General features: G+C 37.6%; 1 protein-coding gene across 1 annotated transcript in view; it reads left to right on the top strand.

The window, feature by feature from the left end:
- Nucleotides 1-25,476, top strand: part of SLC7A1 (solute carrier family 7 member 1) — a 48,666-nt gene that overhangs the window by 5,753 nt on the left and 17,437 nt on the right. The window contains exons 2-6 of the mRNA XM_081952701.1: nt 12,305-12,688; nt 16,879-17,037; nt 18,758-18,911; nt 21,340-21,461; nt 22,415-22,637. Of these exons, the coding sequence (XP_081808827.1) occupies nt 12,319-12,688; nt 16,879-17,037; nt 18,758-18,911; nt 21,340-21,461; nt 22,415-22,637 (1,028 nt within the window). The 5' untranslated portion in view covers nt 12,305-12,318. The remainder of the gene's footprint in view (nt 1-12,304; nt 12,689-16,878; nt 17,038-18,757; nt 18,912-21,339; nt 21,462-22,414; nt 22,638-25,476) is intronic.

Raw genomic sequence — 25,476 nt, 5'->3', positions numbered from 1 at the left:
CCGGTTAGATTTTTGCTATGAGGAGGCGGGGGGGAAGCTCCTTAGCCTCCGTTTCTTTTTCTGCCTCCTCGCTTCTCAGCCCCGCCCGACTTCAGGATCCTCCCTAATCATTGTGGGTCGAAAAGAAAAAAGGGAAAGAGGCGCTTGTTTTGAAGTGCCCGAGAGGAGGGAGGGGAGTGGGCGCCCGGCACACAAGAGCCACATTAAAGTGTGTAAAGAGCCGCATGTGGTTCGCGAGCCGCGGCTTGCCGACCACTGGTTTAGACTATTACATTACAAGACATATGGTCCAAAATAGGTTATTTAGGTTACTAACTTGAACTGAGCAGTTTCTACTATAACAAGTCTATACTTCATCAACTGTAGTAGCTTCCAGTCCATTTCCACACCCATTTTAAATGCTAGTTTTAACTTGTAATGGTATGCAAAGTACAGCATATTGAAAGAGAGTGCCAAGCTGGTGTTTGGCCTCTGTTTGTGAGTGGCTTTAAGATTCACCCATATCTTTTATATATGCCAATTTGAAGAAATCAACTGTTCCACAGAAATAATGTTTAATTTAACTGACACCAGTTTCACTGGAATAAAATCATAATTCCCTTTTATTAAATTCTGCAGGTTTTTTTAATTATAGACCAGATTTGGAAGTTTTTAACAACTTATCCTGGGCATTCTTACATAATGACTAGCAAGGATAATGTACTCAAGCACAAAATAGTAAAGCAGCTCTTACACCTTCTTGCTTCCTTAACTGAAGCTGTCTTACCAGTTCGGTTTGCTTTTGTCTTTTTATTAGACAGATGGGCGTACTTTCAAACAAAGCTGTGGGCCTCAGCCATTGGCCTTAAGAAAATGATTTCCCAATAGGAATATAAAAACTCCCAATAGCATCTAAAACATGCTACCTTTCCATTAAAATATATACTGGTATATAGAAAAAGTACCAGGTCAGGCATGAAGCCTGGTGAGCATCAAAAGAGGTGTCGTATCGGAACCATACTAGTAAGTGAATAGACCACCTAAAGTTTGTGCGGGATCGACCAAGAAAAATAGTTTAGACATTTTAGCCTAGTCTAATTTGACCCCAATCAAGCTTGTACTCTGGTGCTGTATTCCGGGACAATAAACTTTGCTTTGAACTTTCTGTGTTTGTAGCTTCAGAGAGAAAAAGTAGTCAGCAGTCTTCTCTAATCTCATGTCTTCCAGACATGCTTGGAGTTTCCAGAACGCCTGAGAATTCTGCAGTGTATTTCAGGAAGCAATAATAGTGGAGATGATAACACATTGATGCTTTAAAAACTACAGAGGGTTGGTATCTTAAGATTTATACACATACTAATTAGTTTCTCAAAGCATCAGAGGAAAATTATTCAAGTATGATGGTTATTGGCTTTACTTAGAATAGACATCAAGACTAAGGATATGGAAGATGTTTGGACCCATGAATTGTAGTAACTCTGATAGTATTCTGTTTCAGGGGAGGTACGTGGCCCCATGGCTTTTCAGCATTGGCAAGTGATGTGTCAACATCAACAGTTGTGTTCAGGCTGTAGAGTTTTCAGGATAAGTGAGTAGGCTGTTTTTGTTCAGTTGTGCCAAAGAACAGTTTTATCTCAGGAAGAGTGGAGTAAAAGAAATAATGACTACTGGGTAAGTTCCAAGAATATAATAATGACAAGTAATTGAGCCTTTCAGAGTTTATATACAGGTTGCAGTTCTGTGTGGCGACAAGAAGATTGAGGGAAGATATGATATCAGTGCTCAGATGCATAAAAAGATGCTCAGGGACTAATGCCATCAAGTCTAGGACCAGAAAAAAGTACAAATTGCAGCTGCCTGAATCGTGTCAAATGTAAGGAAAAACTACATTATCATAAGATCTGTATAGCTGTTGAACTATCTATAGTTTGCTCATTACAATTGTTTTCCATCTCTGAAGGCTTTTATGAAAATGTTAGGCGACTACATCTCAAGGAGAGTTTAATTGGTTTCCCTTTTCATTATAGATGGTGGTACTATAATTATTAAATTTGTTCTTTGATTCCACATTTCATTCTAGTTTTCATTGGCACGCAAAAGGTTTCAAATTTAATCCTAGTCATTTTCTGGAATGATTAAAAACACAGAGAGCCGCTATCAATTGGGGCAAACTCTGTTGAGCTGAATGAATGACTGCATAGCTTCCTGTGTTCTCGTAAGCCAGCCTCCTCTAATTTGGATGCCTGCTTGATATTTGGACATTCCAAAAGTTCTCTAGTTTTTTGTTAATTCTGAGAATTGGTCTGCATATTTGGACACCACAATTGGGAAGGCTGTCATCAGTAATAAAAACCCTTAACCCTTTAGGTTTATACTGCACACCTTTTCCCTTGTTTCATTCAAATTTCAGCAGTGGCTTTGCTTGTCACTGTGTAATCAATAAATTAACTAACCATGGCTTTAAAATAGAACTTTTCTTTGTCTTTGGTCTAATACAGTCCATTGATTTAAAGCTATTATTGTTCAGCTAATGGCAGCTGGCATAACTAATTAAAGTTATAAAAAAAGGAGTTTTTCTTAGAATAAAGAAATAGTTTTTCTTGTTATATTGGTATATAGTCTTTGTAGAGCATATGTTCATGCTGGCACATTGTGTATAAATTTGTCGTGTATGTTTCTGGCTTTATAACCTTCAGTTCTAGCTTGCTACTAATCTCAGTGTCTCTCAGTAGAGAATTTGGGTGTGTTGGCAATGCTTCCTTCCTGAACCTTGTAAAGATACAGCATGTTTTTAGTTGTAGCATGATTCCATATGTTGTGGGGTAGACAGAAACTCTGAAAAGTTCCAGGATTGGTGTTTTCCCCCCTGAAAATGAATTAACGTATGATCTTCAAGGCTGGCAGATAAGAGTCCCTCACAGTTACTATTTTTGGATGTTTGCTGCATTAAAAAAAAAAAAGCTTGTCAACTGCTAGAACAGTTTTTGCCAACATTTAAGTACCTCAGCCCTTTAGTGTAAAGAAAGTAAAATATCCATTGCAAAACAAAACAAAACGGAAAATGAAATCATCCTCAGAAGATGTACTCCTTTGCTTATTATCTGTGAACATACATACATACATACATACATACATACATACATACATACATACATACGTTACACCATATGATGATTTGCAAACTTTCTAACCTTTTTAAGTGATTGCATACTTTTCCAAAAAATTTCAAGTCCATTTGGGATGCGTAATACACACTTAGATAATGCAATGAATTTATGACTTGCAGCATCTGGTTAATGTTACCAGTGTCCCCTGTCACAGAGAAAGTTTTTTACAACTCTTCATTCACAGACTATGCCTTCAGAGTTCAGATTTTGAAAGAATTTTAAGTGTCTCAGTCCTTGTGCCATTGGACGTTATTCAATATATTTTCTACTGGCCTCTATAAAGAGATTGGGGCAAATTATTAATAATAAATATATTCAAGTGTTTGGACTTAAATGATTGAATTATCTTCTTGCAGATGTGTTTTCAATTGTTAGCAGTCAGGGTTTTTTTTCTTTGTTGTCATTTAAACTTTGAAATATGTATTTAAGTTCTTAGTTGTAACCCTGGCTTTATTGTGTTTGGACCTCTTTACATCTTACCTTCATTTTACTAGTTTATTTTATTGTTTCTTGTTTTATTGTATTTTAAGCTGTGCTACATTTTTCTAACCTGTGGTTACATCTCATCAGTTTATTTTAAGAACACATATGATATCTGATTCATTGAAGGCAAATGCAGAAGAAAAGATGGGGGGTGGTGATTTGTGTCCATTAATGAGTCCCAGGCACGTGCTGTGTTTGTGTTATTGCAGTACCCCTTCCAATCAAATCTAAAGCATTGCATCACTGTAGAAGACATGCTTAGTTTTAATGCTGCTTCTGTACTAACTAGTTGAATGTCTTCTCTCTCTTCTTCTAACATGAGATTATATTGGCAGATGATTCTTAATTCCAGGATAATTTATGCATAGATGTGATACTTTAATTTTTTTAAAAATGGAGCAATATGTGCAATGAACAAACAGACTTCCTACTCTTATAATCACAATTTCCAATTTTAGTTCCTAGACTAATTCTGTGCATAGTGCACATTAAATCTCAGTAAACATGCAAAGTGGTGCAGAGTAGTGTTTGATTTTGATAAGGGACTTCTCTGCAGCATCTGTATTTGAGATGTGTATGTGTGTCCTCGATTTATGACCACAATTCAGCCCAGAATTTCTCTTGCTAAGTGAAGATAGTTGTTAAGTGAGCTTTGCCCCATTTTACAACCTTTCTTGCCAGAGTTGTTAAGTCAGTAACGTGGTTAAAAAGTGAATCTGGCTTTCCCCTTTGCCAAAAGGTTACGAAAGGTGCTCACCTGACCCTGGGACACTGCAGCCATCCTAAATATGAGCCAGTTGCCAAGGGTCCAGATTTTGATCACATGACTGTGAAGATGCTGCAATCATCCTAAGTGGGAAAAACAGTCATAAGTCACTTTTTCAGTGCCATTGTAACTTCAAATGGTCACTAAATGGTTGTAAATCAAGGACTACCTGTATATGCATGTAAAGAACCCTCTCTCAAATTACAGTCTATTAAAATACAAAGAAAACAATATGTGTTGGCTGGATTTTGTTACTGAGAATTTGGTGTTAGAGTTCCAAAGACTGGATCAGGATATCTCTATAGTTATGTGACTGTCGGTGAGGTCTGGGCATTCATTAGTGGCTGGAACCTAATTCTTTCTTATGTCATTGGTGGGTACTCCTCTGTATCATTTGTCCAACAATATGGACAAAAAAAGACCTTGTAAAAGTAGTCCTCAATTAAGTGAAACCACTTCATCCCTAAGTAATATGTTTAAAGTGCAGCGTCATATAGCTTTGGCCAATTTTACAACCTTTTTTCCTTGCAGTCATTAAGTGATTTACACAGTTGATAAGCAAATCCTGCTTCCCCCATTGACTTTGCTTGTCATTAATCGGCTGGGAAGGGTGCAGATAGTGATCACATGACTCTGGGACACTGCAGCCATCAGAAATGTATGCCAGTTGTCAAGACCCTAATCATGGCCATGTGATTAGGGGAACTGTGACAGTTGTGTGAAGACTGGTCATAAGACACTTCTTTTTCAACAATGTCGCAATTTCAAACGGTTGCTTAGTGAATGATTATAAGTTGAGGACTACTTGTACTTTGAAGCATTATAAGGCTGAAGAAAGATTATAATGAACAAATTGATGAACAAGGATGACACTGTAATATACTTACTTTAGAGTATTTACCCAACAATATAACTTGGAACCCAGGAAGTTGAGTCCATCCACTAGCTTTTCATGCCCGAGCGATTGGTAATTAAGAGATTTCAGCTGGTGGAAAAGCATCTTGCCAAATGTCTGACAACTTTTCTGTTCACTCTGCTCCATTCCCTCTGATCTGGGTACAAACCTTAATTGAGACATCTGTTTCTTCTCTTAAGTATATATCATTTAAAACATTTTCCCACACAGTTCAGCGTCACTGTTAGTAATAAATAGAATTTTACTTTAATTTTAGATTATTCAAATAATGTGGATGTTTAGTAAGCAATGTAGGTAAATTAAATTGGATTGTCTTGAGGATTTGCTTAAGATTCTTCAGGCTGTAAAGATTTTGTAAGCTTTAGCTAGAGGGTACAAGAAATAAGTGAAGAGATATCATTGATTTGAATATGCAAAACTTACCAGATGCAATAATTGTCCTACGGATATCTCTTTTTGCAGAGTGGTTGTTAACGACTTTCATAAGATGTTTTAAACATAGATGCCATCATGTTTATCATCTGGTCCTTTCCTATAAGGGTATGTATCTTTTGTTGCAAATATGAGCATGAGGGAAATTCTCTGTTCACCTCTACAGATATAACTTTGAAATTGTGAGGGTAGCCCAAAAGTTTAGAGTTGAGGGAGGGGAGCACAGGAATAAAGTTTGTTTGCCTCTAAGTACATTTTTTCCTCAATGTCCCTCAAGGCATCGTGTGTTGAAATTACAGCATTTCTGTCTCATCCCACTCTGAAGCAGATTCTCTTGTTCTGTGCCCTGCATTTCTTCACAAGTAGGAAGTTAAAAAGCAGAGGCAAACTTGCATTCTCTACTTCCTTAGAACTCAGTCCAGTGGCAGCCCCAAGCTCAGAGAATCCTCTGATTAATGGGTCAAATTAATTTTTGAGAAAAATCCATTACCATCTAAAAAGGAAAATTGAGGATTCTTTTCAAGCTATGGATCCACACCTCCAATTCTCAGTCATACTCTAAAGAATCAGAAATGACATTTTGAATTTGATAAGTCTCAAGTTGCTTCATTTTGGAGCTGCTGGGAAGGCTATTACATATATTTTCTGATAACATCTGTGCAGATGATAGATAGAATAGAAACAGTTCCCCACTGTTCTGCCCCCATGTTCTTACTTTAGAGCTGGTCAGAGAGCTGGGAATTTCCCTGTGTATTGAAAATCAGCTGCAGATTTAAGTGCTAGGGCTGCACTTTTGTTTTTTCTTCTTCCTAAGAGTGAAAGAGGAATGGGGTCCGAGCAGCTATTTTCTCTATTTTGTTTTGACCAACCAAAAATAGTTGCCTTGTGTTGAGTAATTTCCTTTAACTGAAAGAATTGAAGGATTTTACTCTGCAGCAAATATTTCTATTCCACTTTCCAAGTTAGGTAAAGGTTCCCCTCACATATATGTGTTAGTCATTCCCGATTCTAGGGGGCGGTGCTCATCTCCGTTTCAAAGCCGAAGAGCCAGCGCTGTCCGAAGACGTCTCCGCGGTCATGTGGCCGGCATGACTAAATGCTAAAGGCACACGGAACACTGTTACCTTCTCACCAAAGGTGTTTCCTATTTCTACTTGCATTTTTACATGCTTTTGAACTGATAGATTGACAGAAGCTGGGACAAGTAACAGGCGCTCACTCTGTTATAAGTTACCTTTTAGTAATTGATGTTGCATAGGAACTGCAATAGGATGTCCTCAACTTACAAGCAGAAAAGGGATTAGAAAAATTGTTCAGCAATGAAATGTTAAGTAAGGCATCATGTGACCAAGCCCAATTTCACAATCCTTTTTTTTGTTGAATGTATCACCTGCAGTCATTAAGGGAGACATCACATGTGTTTGAACCCTGATTTCTGCCAGCTTCCCCATTGACTTTGTTCCTTGAAAGCCCCTGGGAAAGTGCTAAATGGCATGGGACTGCAAGATGCTGCAACTGTTGTAAGTGCAAGCCAGTTGCCAAACACTCTGAGTCATAAACCACTTTTTCCAGCATCTTTGTAATTTTAATAGTTGCTAAATAAGTAGTTGTTAAGGGAGGACTACCTGTGTTTACATATGATTCACGCTATAACTTTCTTTCCTGCATTTGTTGTTTTTGTATTGTTGAACTTACAGTATGAAGCTTCTTATGGACTTTCTTGGCACAAGTGTCTTTTACAAAGAACGATTATGAAAATTGTTAGGTATAGGAGACTCCATGGGGTCCTCTAGCATGTTAGTATACTCAGAAAGATATATACTTACTATACCAAGATTGTAGAGGAAGCTTTTGTGCTAAAAAGAAATCTAAAAAGTTCCATTTTAGTCTTTCTACTATTTCAGAGTTTTTAAATCCAACTCTACAAATTATGCCTTACTCTCCTTCCACACATTCCACACAGAAAGTGAAACCACCTCTGCTATAGAAACAACAACCTTATTCAGCCTCCCAATTTTGGCTTATTTACTTTATACATGCTGCTCTGGACACTGAATGTGGTAGGGGTGTTATTAAAAGTACACTTTGTTCAGAAGGTGTCAGCTGAAAGACCAGGGACTGTGAAAGGATCACACATAAGTTATTAATTCTGTTTACTCTCAGAGCTCTGGGTTCTTGTTTGGGATTTCTACCATAATTTTTTCACTTCTTTTAAATCAATGAGAGTTTTAATGGTTTTAGACTATTATTCCTCTTTCTCTGCCTCATAAAATAGAGTAGGAAAAAAAAACCAAAATGTATTTTAAAGTGTAGAATTATGTAAGCTAAAGACAGTAGTCCCATTAATACAAGGAACAGGATACTGAAAATTGAAAGACCTACCTGGGTTAGTGGAATAACTCATCCAAAATAGATTGAAATGAATAAAGAACTAAGAATGTTCACCCCAAAGTAAATTTACCTTCCAGCCTATATTGCCATGTCCAGGAAATGAAATTTATGAAATGAGATAGAATTGTGTCTGGTCAGTGTTGGTGATGCTAGCCAAATTTATCTTCTGGGAAGCATGTATTCCTCTGTTCTTTATGAATTCCTACTCATAACTGCTATTATTATTGGCACATAGATTCTGTGCTTGATTGTTTTGGTCAGCATGCTGGGTAGGATACCTCATTCATCTGAAGTATCTCCTACAGTTCTTGAGCAATAGAGCAGCATAGGCAAAGATGAGCATATATTAATTCTGCACTAATGGGAGCTTTCAATAAACATTTTATCTATTTACTTGTATGCAAATTAATTTTGCTTTTTATTTTTGTTTGGGTTTTTGGCTAAAATACTGTAGTGATCTTTCAGGGATCAGCTTTTAAAAATCTGTGAGTTTCACTGGAAAAGCATTAGTATTTATTTAAAGGGTATAGATGTTAATGTACGTTTCAATCTTTTCAAAGTTATACTGTTTTATCTAAATTTGTAAATATTACAGTATGCATACCACTTTTACAGAATGTAAATGTTCTTCTTAATGTACATGTAGGTATTAACATTTTGTGAAAAAAACTATTGCCCCTTGTTTTATTTTTTTAATTAAAGTTATGATCAGATGCAAGTTACTTTTCATTTTTCTTCATCCTGAAGCATACAGTTGAACTATTGTTAAAGTGGGTGGAACCAGAAGTATAGTTTAACAACTACAAAAGAAATTCCTTTCTTGCAGTTATTAAATAACTGCAGATTAAAGGTAAATCTGTATATAGGTGATGTTACCATAGTAAATGTGTTTGATCAACAAACTTAAAATCTTATATTGTTGCTTGCAGTAGTTGTATTGAAATACAGGGTACTAAATTGTTTCTGATAGTATTGCAGAAGGAAGCCACTGTGTTCAAGCAATGATGCAATATGAGTGGTTTGTTGCATGTTCTTCATTAATAAAAGAGCTTTGGAAGAAAGTACATTATCTCAAAACTGAAAGCTTGTTAAAACTAACAACTAAAACTGTTGCAAGGTAGGTGAAGGGAGAAACCTGGTTAGAGAAAGGAAAACAAAAGTTGCCAGGTGTCTTGATAGTGTTTTGTTTTTGGAAAGGCTTTTCGATGGTTTTAGATGTACTTCAGAAGATCTGAAAATGCGAACAGTGGAAGAATGATTTCTGTGTATGGTCTATAGAGAATTCATATTCAGGTGGCTTTAACCAAACAACATATGGGAGAGAGACCTAATTTTGTGTTACAGCATTCATGCATTTTGCAGATAACAAATAGTTGAAATCATCTATGTAAAAACAGCAATAACATCAGGAAAGATTAAAAAATAACCTTAAACTATAAAATAATGTATCACTTTGATAATACTTTTCTTGTAAATTTTACTGATACAATTCTATTCAAATTTGCCTGCAGTAATTTCCTTGCTAGAGAATAATTCTGGCTATCCCCTAATCATTTTGATTGCTCTTTTCTAGTTTCTGTACTAATACATATACAAATAATTCCATGCATATTTACATTGCAATTTTACTTCTGTCAATTTTTGCTTTCTATTTTCTTCCAAATAATTCCCAGCATAGAATTTCCCTTTTTTATAGCCACTGCACACCAGACTGACATTTTCACTGATATGCTTTCATTAGGTCTCTTCAAGATAGCTTTCCTGACCAGTGATTCCTGCTCTGCTAAAGAATACATGAGCTTGCACTTCAAGCCAAAGCTTACCCTGGATTGCCTTTGCTATTTTAAGGCCCATTCACCCCTTTCATTATGGATCTCTCCACAGTCCCTTTTTTGATCTGATCAACTGGAGCAATTTGAAATCATCAGCAAACTTGCCACCTCGTTGCTCATCTCTTATTCCCAGGGTGTTCATAAATGAGCTTAAACGACTGATCCATGTGATACCCCTTTTATACAACCCTCCTTTGTGAAAACTGTATTCCTAATCTCTGTTTCCTGTTCTTTGATGATCACAAATCCGTGAGATGACTTGTCCTCTTATGACATTGCTTCTATATTTGCCCTGAAAACTCGAATAAGGAGCTTTGTTGGAGACATTCAGCTACTAGCACATATCGAATCATTCTTGTTTTCATGCTTGTTTACATACATGCTGTACATACAGTTTTCTATTTTTCTTCCCTCCATTTTACTCAGGTTGGATGTGAAATCAATTGGTTTATAATTTCCTGAATCTACCCTCTCTGTTTAAAATTTAGAATTATATGCTGATTACATAATAAGATATTTGGCTAAGGGTCATAACTTGAATAATTATTTTCTGCCTCCAATGCTATAAGAGCCATGGTAAATGATAACCATGATTTATTGAGTGGAACAGTTGTTTTACTCAGCTTTAATTATCCCCACCTAGTCTGGCTGTAAGATTAATGCTGTTTCCCAGGTCTAATGGTATCCTTTCCAGCAGATCTAGGACTTCCAAGGATATATGGGAAAAAACCATGCTACATGCTAAGACTAGGGCTGAGTCTTAGTATTGGGAGGAAGTGAAGGAGCCTACAGGAAGTGCTTTGGACTTTAATAAATTGGCATGCGATATATGCTTTGAATAATGAAAAAAACCTGCTCTACTATTTCCTATGTTTTCTAACATAGGAACAGCTTATTTAAATAAGAAGCTTTTCAAAAGAACCCATTTCTTAGAGAAACTTCAAAGGATTTTGCTTTTCCTCACCTACTTCCTTCTTGAAATGCTGAGAATTTGGGAAACTCAGAAGAAGAAGCGAAGTAGTTTTCTTTTTCTTTTCTTTTATGAGTTGGGGAATTCTTATCACACAAACATTGGCCTTTGCAGAAGGACAAACTTCCCCCTTCTCCTTTGTCTTCTGTTGCTAAAATAAAAGCTGAAAAGTTGCTGTTTATTTTTATTGTTCCAGATGTAGCAATATTGAGCTCATAATCCACAAATTGAAAGTCTATTCTTATCTTCCCTATATTACTATTTATGCCCATTTTAAAGGTTATTGGAACAAGTACTTCCATATTAAGCATCTTTTTGTTCAGCTTGCTTGAGGATCAAAAGGCTAGGCAGATAATTGAATCACCATATTAATAGTGCCATTGCTCTTTGAAAGCAAGGAAACATTAGAATGCGAAAATTATGGATTATGCAGTAAAATATGTACATGACAGGTAATATTCCCATTTGTTTTTTCCACTCAGTCTTTCAAAATTCTTTTGATTGATTTACCCGTATTTTTTGAAATATAAGATGCACTCCCCCCCAAAATGGGTGCAAATTTTGGTCTTATACAGTGAATGTTTGTGGGGGGGAGGGGTTGGTGCAACGTCGATCAGCTGTTCTAGAATGGGCCATGGCAGTGGTGGCGAATGGGCCATGCAAAATGGGCCGCGGCGACAGTGAATGGGCAGCAGTGAATGGATTGCACCAAATCGGCCATGCCGGTGGCAAATGGACTGTGCCAAATGGGCTGCAGCGGTGGCGAATGGGAAATGGCAGCAAACAGGCCACGCTGAACGGGTAGCAGCAGCGGCAAATGGGCTGTGCTGAACGGGCTGCTCAGAAAAATACAGTATATGTTTGCAGTTTTAAAAGTGGAAGATCAGGTGTTGTTTACCCCATACTAGGGACTATCTACTTGAAGACAAGAGACTAAAAATTGAGAATGGAGTGCATTGCATTGGTGGTGAAATACTCTAAAGGAAAGTAAAATATTACTGCTCATAGTGGTATTCATGAAAATAAATATATAACAAATTGTTTCATATTTATAATGAAGTGAAATATTTCAGTCTCTCATTTCAGTTTTTTACTTTGTAAAATAGTACTTCCACCACAAACTCTTACTTAGCTAAAGTCAAGTGAAATGAACTCTGAGTAGAAACTTATAGGTTTGTACTCCTAAATTCAGAAACTGGCAGGAAGTAATTTATTATTTTCTTATCCCTTAAAATAAAGATGGTCCATAATCCCAACAGGTTTGGAGGGTGTTACGTTAGGGGAGTTCCTACCATGTAACAGAACTGTTTGCAGAGGTAGCTCATCTGTCCAATGATACTGATTCAGATATATTTTCTTATTATACAGGTTCAGTCGAGAAGATGCCTTGCCAGAAAGTTATCCATTTTGGGCAGCAGTTGTTTCGTCGGAAAGTGGTAGACTGTTCAAGCAACGACAGCCGGCTTTCGCGGTGCCTCAACACATTTGACTTGGTTGCTCTTGGAGTAGGCAGCACCCTTGGGGCAGGGGTTTATGTTCTGGCTGGAGCAGTGGCACAAGAAAATGCAGGACCTGCCATTGTCATTTCCTTTCTGATTGCAGCTCTGGCTTCTGTGCTGGCTGGACTTTGCTACGGAGAATTTGGTGCTAGAGTTCCAAAGACTGGATCAGCATATCTCTATAGTTATGTGACTGTCGGTGAGCTGTTGGCATTCATTACTGGCTGGAACCTAATTCTTTCTTATGTCATTGGTGGGTATTCTTTGTATCATTGGTCCATTCAATTAAGAATAGATTTAGATCTGTGAAATATTGCGTTGTACTCTGACATAATAATAGCTTCCTTTAAAACTTTAGAATAGCTTAATATGATCACCCCAAAAGCATATTATTTGAGTAGAGAATACTGGCTAATAAGAGCAGTACTTTGAAAGGAATGGTTCTTTTAATGTTTTAGCCTCTGAAGGTGAGAACAGAGTGGTGTAACTAAAAGAAATGGAAGCAAAATACATGGGCCTTCTCAAGGAGTGAGTTGTGGAGATTAAACAAATATGTTCATTATTATTACAATATGATCTTATTTTGGGCATTGTTTTAGAAGTACCTAAAATGCGTTGATTTGCCATATTTAAATGGAGCAATTTTAGGAAGAGACCCATGCAACAGGGTGAGCTCCCATTACTTGCTTCAGCTCCTGCCCATCTAGCAGTTCAAAAGCGTGCAAGTGCGAATAGATTAATAAGTACCACTTTGGTGGGAAGATAACAGCGTTCCGTATGCCTTTGGGTATAGCGATGTTGGCCACATGACTACGGAAATGGTCTTTGGAAAGTGCTGGCTCCCTGAGCCAAAAAATGGAGAGGACCTAAGTCGGACATGTCTGACAGGGAAACCAAAGCCTTTTTTTCTAATACTCACAAAAATGTGGCTGAAAATAATTGATTCCTGGGATAGTTCACAAGAGGAACTGTTAATCAAAAGAAAAAATGCATGTCAAGGCTATTTCTTATACTGAAACAGTGGAGAGATTCAGGTCTTGTCTTTTCAAAAGACACAAACTTCACTTCTGGATCAAAAAAGAGGAAGCAAAGAAACAGATATTTGCTATCTTGGAGTGTCCATATATAATTATCTAATTTGAAAGTGGAATTCTTGCTGAATTTTTTGTGTAATGACCTTCCACTTTCCTTTTAGTAAATACTAGCAATCAGCACTTAGGGACTTCTTCCTTTGAATAAGTGTTTTGATTGTATGCTAAACATGAAAAATCTGTCCCGATGCGTATGATAGAGTGCCATGCATTAGGATTTAATCTGATTGCATAAGTCTGGCATGCTGATGAATGTTAAGAATCCCTTTTGGCCACAAACAAATATTTGAAGGGAAAATTACAATTAGACTGGCAGTCCCCACGTTTTGTGGCTTGGCGGCCTGGCTGTGGGGTGAGGGAAGAGGGAAATTGGCTGTGTGAGCGGTGGGCCAGTGCAAACGTATGCAGCTTGACTTGTGTGAAAGCAAAACTGAGCCTTCTTATAAGACTGATCATAGGAGAACATTGCAAATTTATTTTGTGTTTTCCTCTTTTTTGTCAATTGCAGAAGGGTATCAAAAAAGAAAAAAAACACAATTTAGATATAGATTCAGAAATCAGACCATGTGCTATGTGTAGTTCAATACTCTTCTCTTTTTAACACACAATTAAATGAAGAATCTCAGATTACATGTAATAACTTGCCATGTTAGCAAGAGATACTGTATCTACTAGGTTGAGAACAACACTTACGTTTAATAAATAAAAACAAACAACTAAAGCATTGTGTGGCTTCTAGTAGTAACTCCAGTTTCTGATAACTGGTTTCTTTATGTGTATGAAATGGCAAACTCCAATTAATTAAATTACAGATGGAAATATAATGCCAATCTGGTCCCCAAAGGCCTTTAGTTTCTAATTACTGAAATTCCATGAGACTATTGGTAGTCTTATGTGAACTCTTATAAGATCTATAAACTTTTTTCAGATCTGTGCCTGAGCCTCTGATTAAAATTTGGGACAAAATATAGGTTTCGTGGGCTCTGAATTGGAAGATGATTTAATCATGACTTGAGCAAAAGTGATATAGTACATATTCAAGCAAAAGGCACATACAATTCTTGAATAATGAGACAGGAGGTTATTGTTTCAGCCAGATGATAAAGTTACTTCATAATATTTTAAGTGTAAGAATTGGTGAAGGGATAATAAAATTAATTAAAATGTAGAATTAATTAAATTGATAGGGGATTAAGAGCTCTTGCATGTAAGAAGCATTAAAGATAATAATATTCAGAAACATTTTGTTGGAAGTTGGCAAATGGTTTTTTTAAAAATAAAAAATAGTGTCCATCACGTTTCTCTGTTTGACTGGTTTCATTAACCCTTCGGAACCTGACAGTAGTGCCCTTAAGGTTTATAGTTTATAACTTTAAAAAATCCACACACATTAATAATACATAATTCATTTTAGCAACTAACTGCCGATGAAAACTACTTAACACAATTTTTATTGGCTGTCAGTGAAATAATAGCTGGACAATATTTATCTTTGGTGGAATTCACATTTTGTAGAATAATTTTTCAACAGGCAGTTCCTGTAGCAAGTATTTAATAATTTTTTTTGTAGAAGGGTAAAGAAATAGTGGTTCATGTTTTTTCTGTGATAGAAAATACTTGGGGGAAGCACAGCATGAATTTGTTTAAAGATGGAATTTGTTCCAAAATAAGTAGGAGTGGTTGAATAGGAAGGGTTTGGAAGGGAATGTAGGTTGAACTTCAAAAGCTCTGTATTTATTTACAACTACTTGGTGTTCGCATAAAGAATTTCCTTGCTTTGTATGCATTTATAGAATTCCCCTGATCTTGTTGATCAGAACATGGCCCCCGTGAATCTTTTTATATTGCTTCCCAGAAAAAAAATCACTGTTAGGCTGAGTGATATAATACAAAATCATTTATTGAGAATTCCTCTTGAGGTCTAATGCTTTCAAAGGGTATCAGCTTAGAGAACATGACTTTTGCACTGTATAAGTCAGGGGTGTCCAAACTTGGCAAGTTTAAGACTTGTGGACTTCAACTCCCAGAATTCCCCAGCCAGCTCTGGCTGGGGAATTCTGGGAGTTGAAGTCCACAAGTCTTAAACTTGCCAAGTTTGGACACCCCTGGTATAAGTACACAAAGACTCCCTCCCCAGTCTTGTACCCTTCAGATGTAGAGTAAATCTTCGCTCCAATTGTTACCAGTTACCATTGTCCCTTTAGACTTGGCTTGTAAATTACCACTCTTGCTTTTTATTCAAAGTGCAATTGAACTTGCTGGACCACATTGTTTTCTTCCTTAAATCAGGAAATAACTTATTTTCATTTTGACTAAAATTCTTAGTTTTACCCACCACACAATAAATGATGGGATTTGAATGATTTTGTGAGGATTTGACCAAAGTTTGAGATTGAGTTCAGTTACCTCAGGCTGAGATGGGAGCCAAAACATTTTTTAAATAATAATAAGTAACAGTAATATATCAAAGATCAAGGTCGTTCAATCTGTTATACATACATGGTGAAAACTAGAGGTAGTCGATGCATTTGTATTGGCAGATATTCAGTAAAAATGGAGAAACTAAAAAAAAAAAAAAAATAGATACCCAAATATTTGTAAAAAAAAGAAATGGGTAGTATAGGGTAATACAGAACTGATCACCTTGTTTTGGAAAGAGCATTATGACTTGCCAAGTTTTGTACTCTGAGGTAGATAAATGGATTTTGGTGATAGCTCTGTGATTTAAATGTTCAGTTGCAAACATCTGCAGAACCACTGGCCTCTAAAATGCCCAACAGGGGACAACCCCCTCGTAGTCACTTCTGAATTCTTGGATACAACAGTTCTGTGAATTTGAGTGAATAACTCCTATTCGTACGACACAAGCCAGGAGCCTGGGGAGTAGTAGGAAACAAGCAACACACATTTTAGAGGAAGATAGTCGAATTGTCTTCCATTCTTGTTCAATCTGATTTTGAAACCTCTAGAAGATTGAGTGAACTTGTTAACAAAACTCTTCAACAGCAGTTGCGCAATTCTGCTTGGTGCTATTAAGGGCATGTCAGAAGCCAAATCATGGCTTGTTGGTTTGGTTGTACAACAAAACACAGCACCTTCAGAATTAAAAAAAATTTAAAAATGAAATGTGGCAAAAATTGTATTCGTCTGTTTGGGATATCTACCCCTTTATGATGAGATTCCAATTTCAAACTGGTCCCCTCTTCTATATGTATTTTCACATGTTTTATAAATTCCTTGGCATTTTTTTTTGCTTTGCATAACCTTGTTCACTCCAGATGAACTAGTGCCATGTGTATGTTAATGGATAAAATGTTATAAAGAGGTAGCTTTTATTTTTATTGTCACGCAGGAACCTCAAGTGTAGCCAGAGCTTGGAGTGCAACGTTTGATAAGCTTATAGGAGAGCATATTGAGAAATTCTTTTCCCGCTACATGTCTATGAATGCTCCTGGTGTGCTAGCAAAATACCCAGATGTCTTTTCTGTTGTCATTATCATAATCTTAACAGGTGAGAGAAGTAAATAAATATTATTTGGGATGAGCATTTTGTGGCGCTTTTGAAATCTTATTTTGCAGAGAAAATGAAGAGACTTACTGTATTTTTCCGACTATAAGACACACCTTTTTATCTCCCGAAAGGGTATGAAAACGTCTGTGCGTCTTATCGACTGAATATTGACGAAGCCCCGCCCACCCGCTGGCCATTTTTTTGGCCTCTGCACGCCTCATTTTTGGGCCTTTTTTCCAGCCTTTTCCAAGCCTTTTTGGTCCATTTTCAGACCCTTTTTTGGCTCATTTTGGGGGCTTTTTTGGATTGTTTTTGGGTTGTTTTTGAGGCTTTTTGGCCCTTTTTTTGGAAAAAATGACCTGTAAAAAGCCTCTAAAACAGCCCGAAAAAGCCTCAAAAACAGCCCGAAAAAGCCTCAAAAATGGACCGAAAAGCCTCAAAAATGGCCCCAAAACCCTCAAAAACGGGATGAGAAATGCCTCAAAAACAGGCCGAAACCCCCCTCAAAAACGGGCCAAAAAACCCTCAAATACGGGCTGAAAAAAGCCTCAAAAATGGACCAAAAAAACCTAAAAAATGGGTAGAAAAAATGCTGGAAAAGGGTGGATAAAAGGCCCCCAAAAGGCCTGAAATGCGGCATGCAGAACATGGGTGAGTTCCTGCTGGCATTACTACCGGTTTGGCACCTGAAAAAATTTGTTGAAACATTCTAGCTGTGCTTTTTTTCTTGTAATAAAAACTGTGATTAAAGATTACCTTTAATGGGCTTTGAAACTTCCCCCTTTTTTCACTTGTGACCTAAGAAGCAAACGTATATGTTATTCACAACGTTCAAGGGAATTAGATTTAAAATCCAGATTTACTTTTGATGTTTACCTCAAAGGCTCCTACATAAATGCTCAGTACACATTTTCTGATTATGTGCTCGTCAGATGTCAGGCAAGATACGCTCCAGTTGCTTGGCAACTCTGGCCATGTAGCATAAGGCTCTGTTTCCTGAAAACCAATGAGAAAGTTGTGCTGTTTTATTTCTGCAGTTGCCAAATCTTTCAGATCTGAAAGGTTTTTTTCCTAGTTCGTTCTCCCCATATCTGTTACATTCCTTTGTAAAAACAACCTGAAAGCTTGTTGAGTCTCATTCCTGTTTGAGACATCACTCAACAAAAGCTAGCAATGGAGATTTCCATGACTGACCAGAACATGTCTAGGTACCTTCTTAAAAAATATGTTTGCTTCCTAAAAAATATCCCTGAATACAATTTCATAGACTGATAGTTTGGACCAGGACCATGTATTGGTATTCTGATCATGTAAAAGGTGCACTTTATAAATATTAAATCAAGTGACTGAAATAATTGGCACTGGAAATTCATTACAAAGTTCGTCCGTGGCTAGATTCACAACACAGCCAAACAGTAGCTTTGTTGTTATGAAAATATTTTGGATATGCATAATCTAAAACATAAAATTCGCAAGAAAGGGGCCATATCTGTGGCACTTACTGTGTAATCTGAATGAAAGTTTTGAATAATTTCCTTTCCTTGCCTCTGTTTCAAAAAAAAAATATAAGAAACTAGCAGCTGAGAAATATGTTGGCAAAAGCCTTTCCAAGAATAAATTGGGAAATGTTGAAGCATTGCTTTCCAATAATATATTTTTTCTTCTTCTTGGTGCTTATTAAACAGCTATAATACAGTTATTTACTGTAATTTCTTTTTAGGACTTCTGACTTTTGGCGTGAAAGAATCTGCCATGGTTAACAAAGTGTTCACTTGTATCAACGTCCTAGTCTTGGGCTTTGTGATGGTGTCAGGTTTCGTGAAAGGCTCGATAAAAAACTGGCAGATCCCAGAAAATCTTTCACTTCCAGAGAAGTATGTTGGTTCTTATTTTTTATATACTGTAGAAATATCTGAAATAATATGTGCATTCGTGGCTTTTGTTTAGCACACACTGACTCTATCGGGTATGAAAATAAGAGAAGTGGGCAGTTTGTAACACGTCAGGTGGTTGATGGAGACTGAAACTCAATAATATACAGATTGTTCAATTAACAAAAATCAGTCTCATGGCTGGCACCAGGCTGCTGATAGTTTGTTCATATGGGGCTCTTTGAATCATGAGTGGTTCAAAGCTCAGATAATTGCAATAAGCTTTCACTATATTCTGTTGCTATAGATAGAAAAGTGGGACATGGTAGCTCAGTGGCTAAGACGCTGAGCTTGTCTATCAGAAAGTTTGACAGTTCGGCAGTTCGAATCTCTAGTGCCGCATAACAGAGTGAGCTCCTGCTGCTTGTCCCAGTTTCTGCCAACCTAGCAGTTCGAAAGCAGGTAAAAATGCAAGTAGAAAAATAGGAACCACATTTGGTGGGAAGGTAACAGCATTCCCTGCACCTTCGGCATTTAGTCATGCCAACCACATGACCATGGAGACATCTTTGAAGAGCGCTGGCTCTTCGGCTTTGAAATGGAGATGAGCACTGCCCCCTAGAGTCAGGAATGACTAACTCATATGTGCAAAGGGAACTTTTAAAATTATATTCTGTTGCTATAGATAGAACGTAATTGTATACCTGAAGGCATCCTTTTATTTACAGGAGTAGTGCTTCTGTTGCAAATCAGATAAGAAATAGCAGCTGCTCCTGAGTGGACAGCCGTACCCAACTTTCACCATTCCATCTAAAATTAATACTGCTGTAGAATGAATTAGTAAAATTGTGGTTATTCACAGACTTCATGTGTATGTTCAAATTACACATAAAATCAAAGACTACAGTGTGGGGATGCCCATTTTTTCACTTCGTGTTATGTAGATCTTGCAGAGTTTGTGACCAGCAGACGGAAAGTCATGCTCTGTTCATCTTGCAAAAACCTCCGCCATAGAAAGAAGCTTCTGTACTAAGAAGAATGAAATATTTGAAATGTCACTGCTGCTTTGCAACATTGAGTTCCTCCCCTATTACCTCCTAAGCAACACAGTGAGAGTTTTTCACCAAACAGAGGGCCTTTTGTTAGTCCTGGTTTAATATACTGAAATTTTGACAGCCAGGAAGGCTGCCTCCTTTTGTGGTTGATCTAAGAGAAAAGCTATAATTATCTGTGCCATGAGGAATTGCCTCTTTCCCTGGACTTTTTAGATACTCAGTCCTTAGGCTGTTGCCAATATTTAGCAAGTAAATTATAATTGGCAGATTTAAGACCTGTTAAGGAAAAAAGGCAATGGGAGGAATCAAGTTAGGAGAAAAAAGTACACGTAACTTGAGAAATGCATTCTAGTTATGCCTACTTTCTTCTTTGGCCATGCCCATTTTCATCTTTGCCTTATCCTCTTGTTCCTAAGAATTGGAATATGTTGATTGACTCCCAAAAGGAGATAATGTCTAGAAGGTAGCAAGTATTTTTGCCCCTTTAATCAACCTAATCTTGAAAGTGCTTCAAGACCTTGTTATTTTTGCAGGAGAGAACAATTTGCATGGACCTAAGACCCTTTATATAATGCTAGACTTCTTATATAATAAAACCTTGATTCTACTTGGAAACAGTAAAAAGAAATTTAAAAAGAGAAATAATAAAACCTTGGAACCAAATGGACCAGCAAGTTTGTACTGTTCTTTGGGCACAGCCGTAGAAGAATTGCCTGGCTAAACTTCTTAGTATATTTTATACAGATTAAAAGCACAAGCTAAGACAGTTAAGATTTTAGTGAACCTCGGTATGAATTTTAAATTGAACTAAATAACTCTGCATCTAAACAGAGGCCTGTATCTCTGAAAATGCAGTTAGCAATTACAAGATTAGAATATTCTTTCATTTACAAAGATGAACCTCCCCTCCCCAGAAGCTAATGACACATACACAGGTATTCTTATTGTTATTTAATTAAAATGATTGATTTTTTAAAAAAATGATCATTCAACTTGTTCCAAAACCTGAAAATAGCTTTGAAACCGAACTTTAAAAGTGAAGAAAAAAATGACTCATCCTGTGCATACAGTGCAGAAAAATAGGTCCTGTTGAATTTGATGAGTGTTTTTATATATTCTTGGATTATTACAGATTGATATTAATATGCTCAAAGCTAGAGGTCCATTTATTCATGCAGTTGTTTAATGGCCCTGCGAATGAGTCCAGGGAGGCTGTCCCACGTAAATTAACAATGTTGTAGCCATTTAGTATTGATGAGTCAGCTGTATTCTATATCTTGGTAAAGTGAATTTGCCCTGTTGGATTTTCATAGTTGCAAGATGCTCTTGGAATTGGGTAATCAGAATCCTTTGTGATTTCTTGCTGCTTCTTCTAGTTCCACACAGAATCTACCGCATGGCGTTGGTGGGTTTATGCCATATGGATTTTCTGGAGTTCTTTCAGGGGCAGCTACGTGCTTTTATGCATTTGTGGGATTCGACTGTATTGCCACCACAGGTAAGGTAACAAAAAATAAATAAACAAACTACTTTTTAAAAATCATAATTTCTATTCTTAGCTGGACCTTCATTGTGTACCCCTCACTAGGAGACTCTGAGCCATCTTTTCCATTCTGCTGCAGATTCATCTCTTAAAATAGTTCCTGCAGCTCTGCACGAATGGGGCTTCTTCTTTTCAGCATGAAATATATTATATTTACATACAGATTAGAATCTAATTAGATTCTTGGAGAAGGGATTCTGTGTTTTAAGACATAAACAGTAGAAGGTGTTTCCGGAACGTGAACTTGCATCAGAATATTACTTTCAGCTGTATTTGATTGAATGTTTAATTATACCATGCAGTGTGACACTGCACACTTCTACTCCGAAATAAATCAACACTGTAAAATGTAAACAGTAGATCACTTCTTTATGCCAGTTTTGGATGTGGTTTTGGATATCATTACTTCTTACTCTTAGTTTCATTACCTTATAATTAAGCTAGGAAATGAAATTATAATAATATATTCTTAGTATTTAGACAACAGCAATAGAAGGAATCCTGAAGTTTTATATTGCATTGCATAATTTTAAACTACAAATTAAGATGTTGAATCAAACCGTATAGCTTGATTCTCAAACTTGTAAGTTATTTACCTGGGCAAATACTTTACCTCTTAGCATGATGTACAAATGTAATGAAATGTTATATGTTTCATAAATAGTTGTAGGTTTTCCTTATTGAAAACATTTAGGCAATTCAGAGAAATAATTCCTAATAACTTAAAGAGAATTCATAAAATGCATGCTCTTACAGTACATTTAATATGCCACTGATAACTTTTAATTTGGTGAGAGAGTTCATTTTTTGCTTTCACTGGGGGAAAACATGTCAAATGCAGTTTCTTCAATGAAAGAAAATAATTAAATCTGCCTTTTGTAATCTTTGGGTTATATCTCCTTTTTTAGGTGAAGAAGTAAAAAATCCCCAGAAAGCTATTCCAATAGGCATAGTGGCCTCACTTTTGATCTGCTTTGTTGCATATTTTGGGGTATCGGCTGCTCTTACTCTCATGATGCCTTACTATCTGCTCGATAAAAATAGCCCGCTGCCAGTTGCTTTTCAGTATGTGGGATGGGACGGAGCAAACTATGCAGTTGCTGTTGGGTCCCTATGTGCTCTTTCTACAAGGTAAGGGCTACAACTTTTTCCTTTGCATACGTGCGGTAAGAGTGTACTCCCTGACGAGTGTATTCATCTTAAAATAAAACTGTTCATGGCGGATTTAGGAGTTGGCTTTTTTTAACTTGACAGATTTTTGGGGAGCTGTGGTGGCGGAGTGATTAGCATGCAGTACTGCAGGCTAACTCACTGCTCACACTAGGAGTTTGATTCTGAGCGGTTCAAGATTGACTCATCCTTCCATCCTTCCGAGGTCAGCAAAATGAGGAGCCAGATTGTTGGGGGCAATATGCTGACTTTATAAACCTTAGAAAGGGCTGTGAAAGCACTGTGAAACGGTATATAAGTCAAAGCGCTATTGCTATGCTCCACAGTTCAGGTTTGGTATATTTGGAAAGATGGGTCATTTAGACCAGGGGTCTCCAACCTTGGCAACTTTAAGATTTGTGGACTTCAAGTCCCAGAGTTCCTCAGCCAGCAAAGCTGGCTGAGGAACTCTGGGAATTGAAGTCCACAAGTCTTAAAGTTGCCAAGGTTGGAGACCCCTGATTTAGACAGTAACAGTTTACAATTTTTTCCCCCGGATTAGTTAAAGGTCACTGATAAAGCTTGTAGGAGAGGTCATTGATTCTACCTCTAGTAAGTCTAAAACTCTGGGAGAAGCGGGAGAGGGTTCACTACCAGTCACTGGAGACAAACTCTTTCAATGTGGTGCTGATACATAGAACTTAAGGTTTCCAGAGTTCCTAGTCAGTGTCTCCAGAAACCATGCTGATTAGAAATTCTGGAAATTTTTAATCACACGTATGAGTTGGGGGCAGGGGTGAAATGCTCTGACGTCTGCAACTGGTTTGCTTCATGCGCATGTGCACCGCAGGCCAGTGGTGGGTTCCTGCCGGATCGCACCGGATCGCGCACTCCCTTTCGGCGCTAAACCCGGAAGTACGGTCTTGCCCCGCCCCTGGCGATGCGACGACGCTTGCCTGCGCTCCACCAGCTCGGCTGGGAACGGAGACGTTTCTCTGCTCAGCAGTGTCTTCAGTGGAGTGGTGGCAGCCTGGCAGGCTGAGCCTGCGTCCCTTTCAGGCGCTCCGCTCCGCTGAGGAAACGTCTCCGTTCCCAGCCGAGCTGGTGGAGCGCAGGCAAGCGTCGTTGCGTCGCCAGGGGTGGGGCAAGACCGTACTTCCGGGTTTAGCGCCGAAAGGGAGCGCGTGATCCGGTGCGATCCGGCAGGAACCCACCACTGCCGCAGGCCCTAAGAAGCCTTTTCTGAGTCTGCAAAGGTAAGTAGAACAGCGAGGAGGGGGGAACAGCTGTGCCGCACGCTTTAGATTCACTAGAAAGCAGGATTTCCTGCTTTCTAGCGGGGATAAATTGCGCGGCACAGCTGATTGTCATAAGAGCTGATTGTCAGAACTTTTCTTTTACTTTTTAAAAGCATTTTTAAACTACCGGTTCGGGAGAACCGGCAGTAAAAAAAAATATGCTAAGAAAAGTTTTTTTAAACTTCCGACGATCAGCTGTGCGACAATCAGCTGTGCCTTTAAAAAAAACTTTTTTAAAGTATTTTTTTTATTTTTTTACTACCGGTTCAGGTAAACTGGTACCATTTCACCCCTGAACCGGGGTGGTGACTGATAGGGTTACTTGGTCCATGATCACAATGTAATTGGGCTTGGTAGAAACTAGTTGTGTCTCTTCTCAGGTGAAATCCTTTGGCTACCTGCTCCCAGGAAATTTTAGTTACGGCCTTCAGAGCCCTCCAATCAGTTATCACTAATTTGTCATTTTTAATGTAAAAAAAAGAAGAAATAAATATAATCATTTATTTAAAGGAAATGGAATCAGATTTAGTTTTTATCCAGCCTCGCTTATCCCTTTATCCTGTCCTACCTACTTTTAGGAATTCAAATCCTAGCTCTCACTCATAGGCCAGAAAAGGTTCTAAACCAGGGGTGTCCAAACTTGGGAACTTTAAGACTTGTGGACTTCAACTCCCAGAATTCCCTGGCTGGGGAATTCTGGGAGTTGAAGTCCACAAGTCTTAAAGTTCCCAAGTTTGGACACCCCTGTTCTAAACAAACAAAACAAAACAAAACCCCATGCATATGTCCTTAAGATGTTGCCTGCAATGCTACTTGTTCAAGATTTATCGTTAAAACTAGTACATAATTTTTTTTTAAAGCCCACTTTTATGTATAGGGGGTTCTCAACTGGTGACCATATGTTAGTGATTATTCAAAGTTACAACTGCGCTGACAAAAGTGACCCACAACTAGTCCTCACACTTATAACTGTTGCAGCGTCCCCATGGTCACATGATCAAAATTGGGGCACTTGGCAGCTGGCATGTATTTATAATGATTGCATTATCCCTGCATCATGTGATCATCATTTGCAACTTTCCCAGCTGGCTTACAACAAGCAAAGTTAATGGGAGGGGGAAGCTAGATTCACTTAACAATAGTTATTCACTTACTGACCATGCTGATCCGCTTAACAACTTCAGTAAAATTAAGCATGACTCACTTAACAACTGCTTAGTATGGAAGAGAACCAAGGAAAAGAGTGCAGTGAGAAAATACAAAAAGAAACAGAAGTTTTCAGTTTCTTCTGCAGCAAATATAAGTATCTGACTGATTTTTTAAATCCCATTTTCATTATGGTGAAGGTCTAGGATTCACTACTGCAAAAGAGCAAAACTTTCCCATTATCTGTTATAATTACTTTCCCAATTTGGGGGAAAGACACTTATTCCTTTAAAAAATGAATTATTTGCATTAGTGACCGTGTTGTTGGCATATGTTAAACAATTTTTATTTTTGTACACAAGAAATAAGTCAACATT

Source organism: Natrix helvetica, assembly GCF_964273705.1.
Source record: "Natrix helvetica genome assembly, chromosome: 4".
NCBI classification, from domain to species: Eukaryota; Metazoa; Chordata; class Lepidosauria; order Squamata; family Natricidae; genus Natrix; species Natrix helvetica.
Note: the sequence above shows the minus strand (reverse complement) of the source record. Positions and strands in the feature narration are given on the sequence as shown.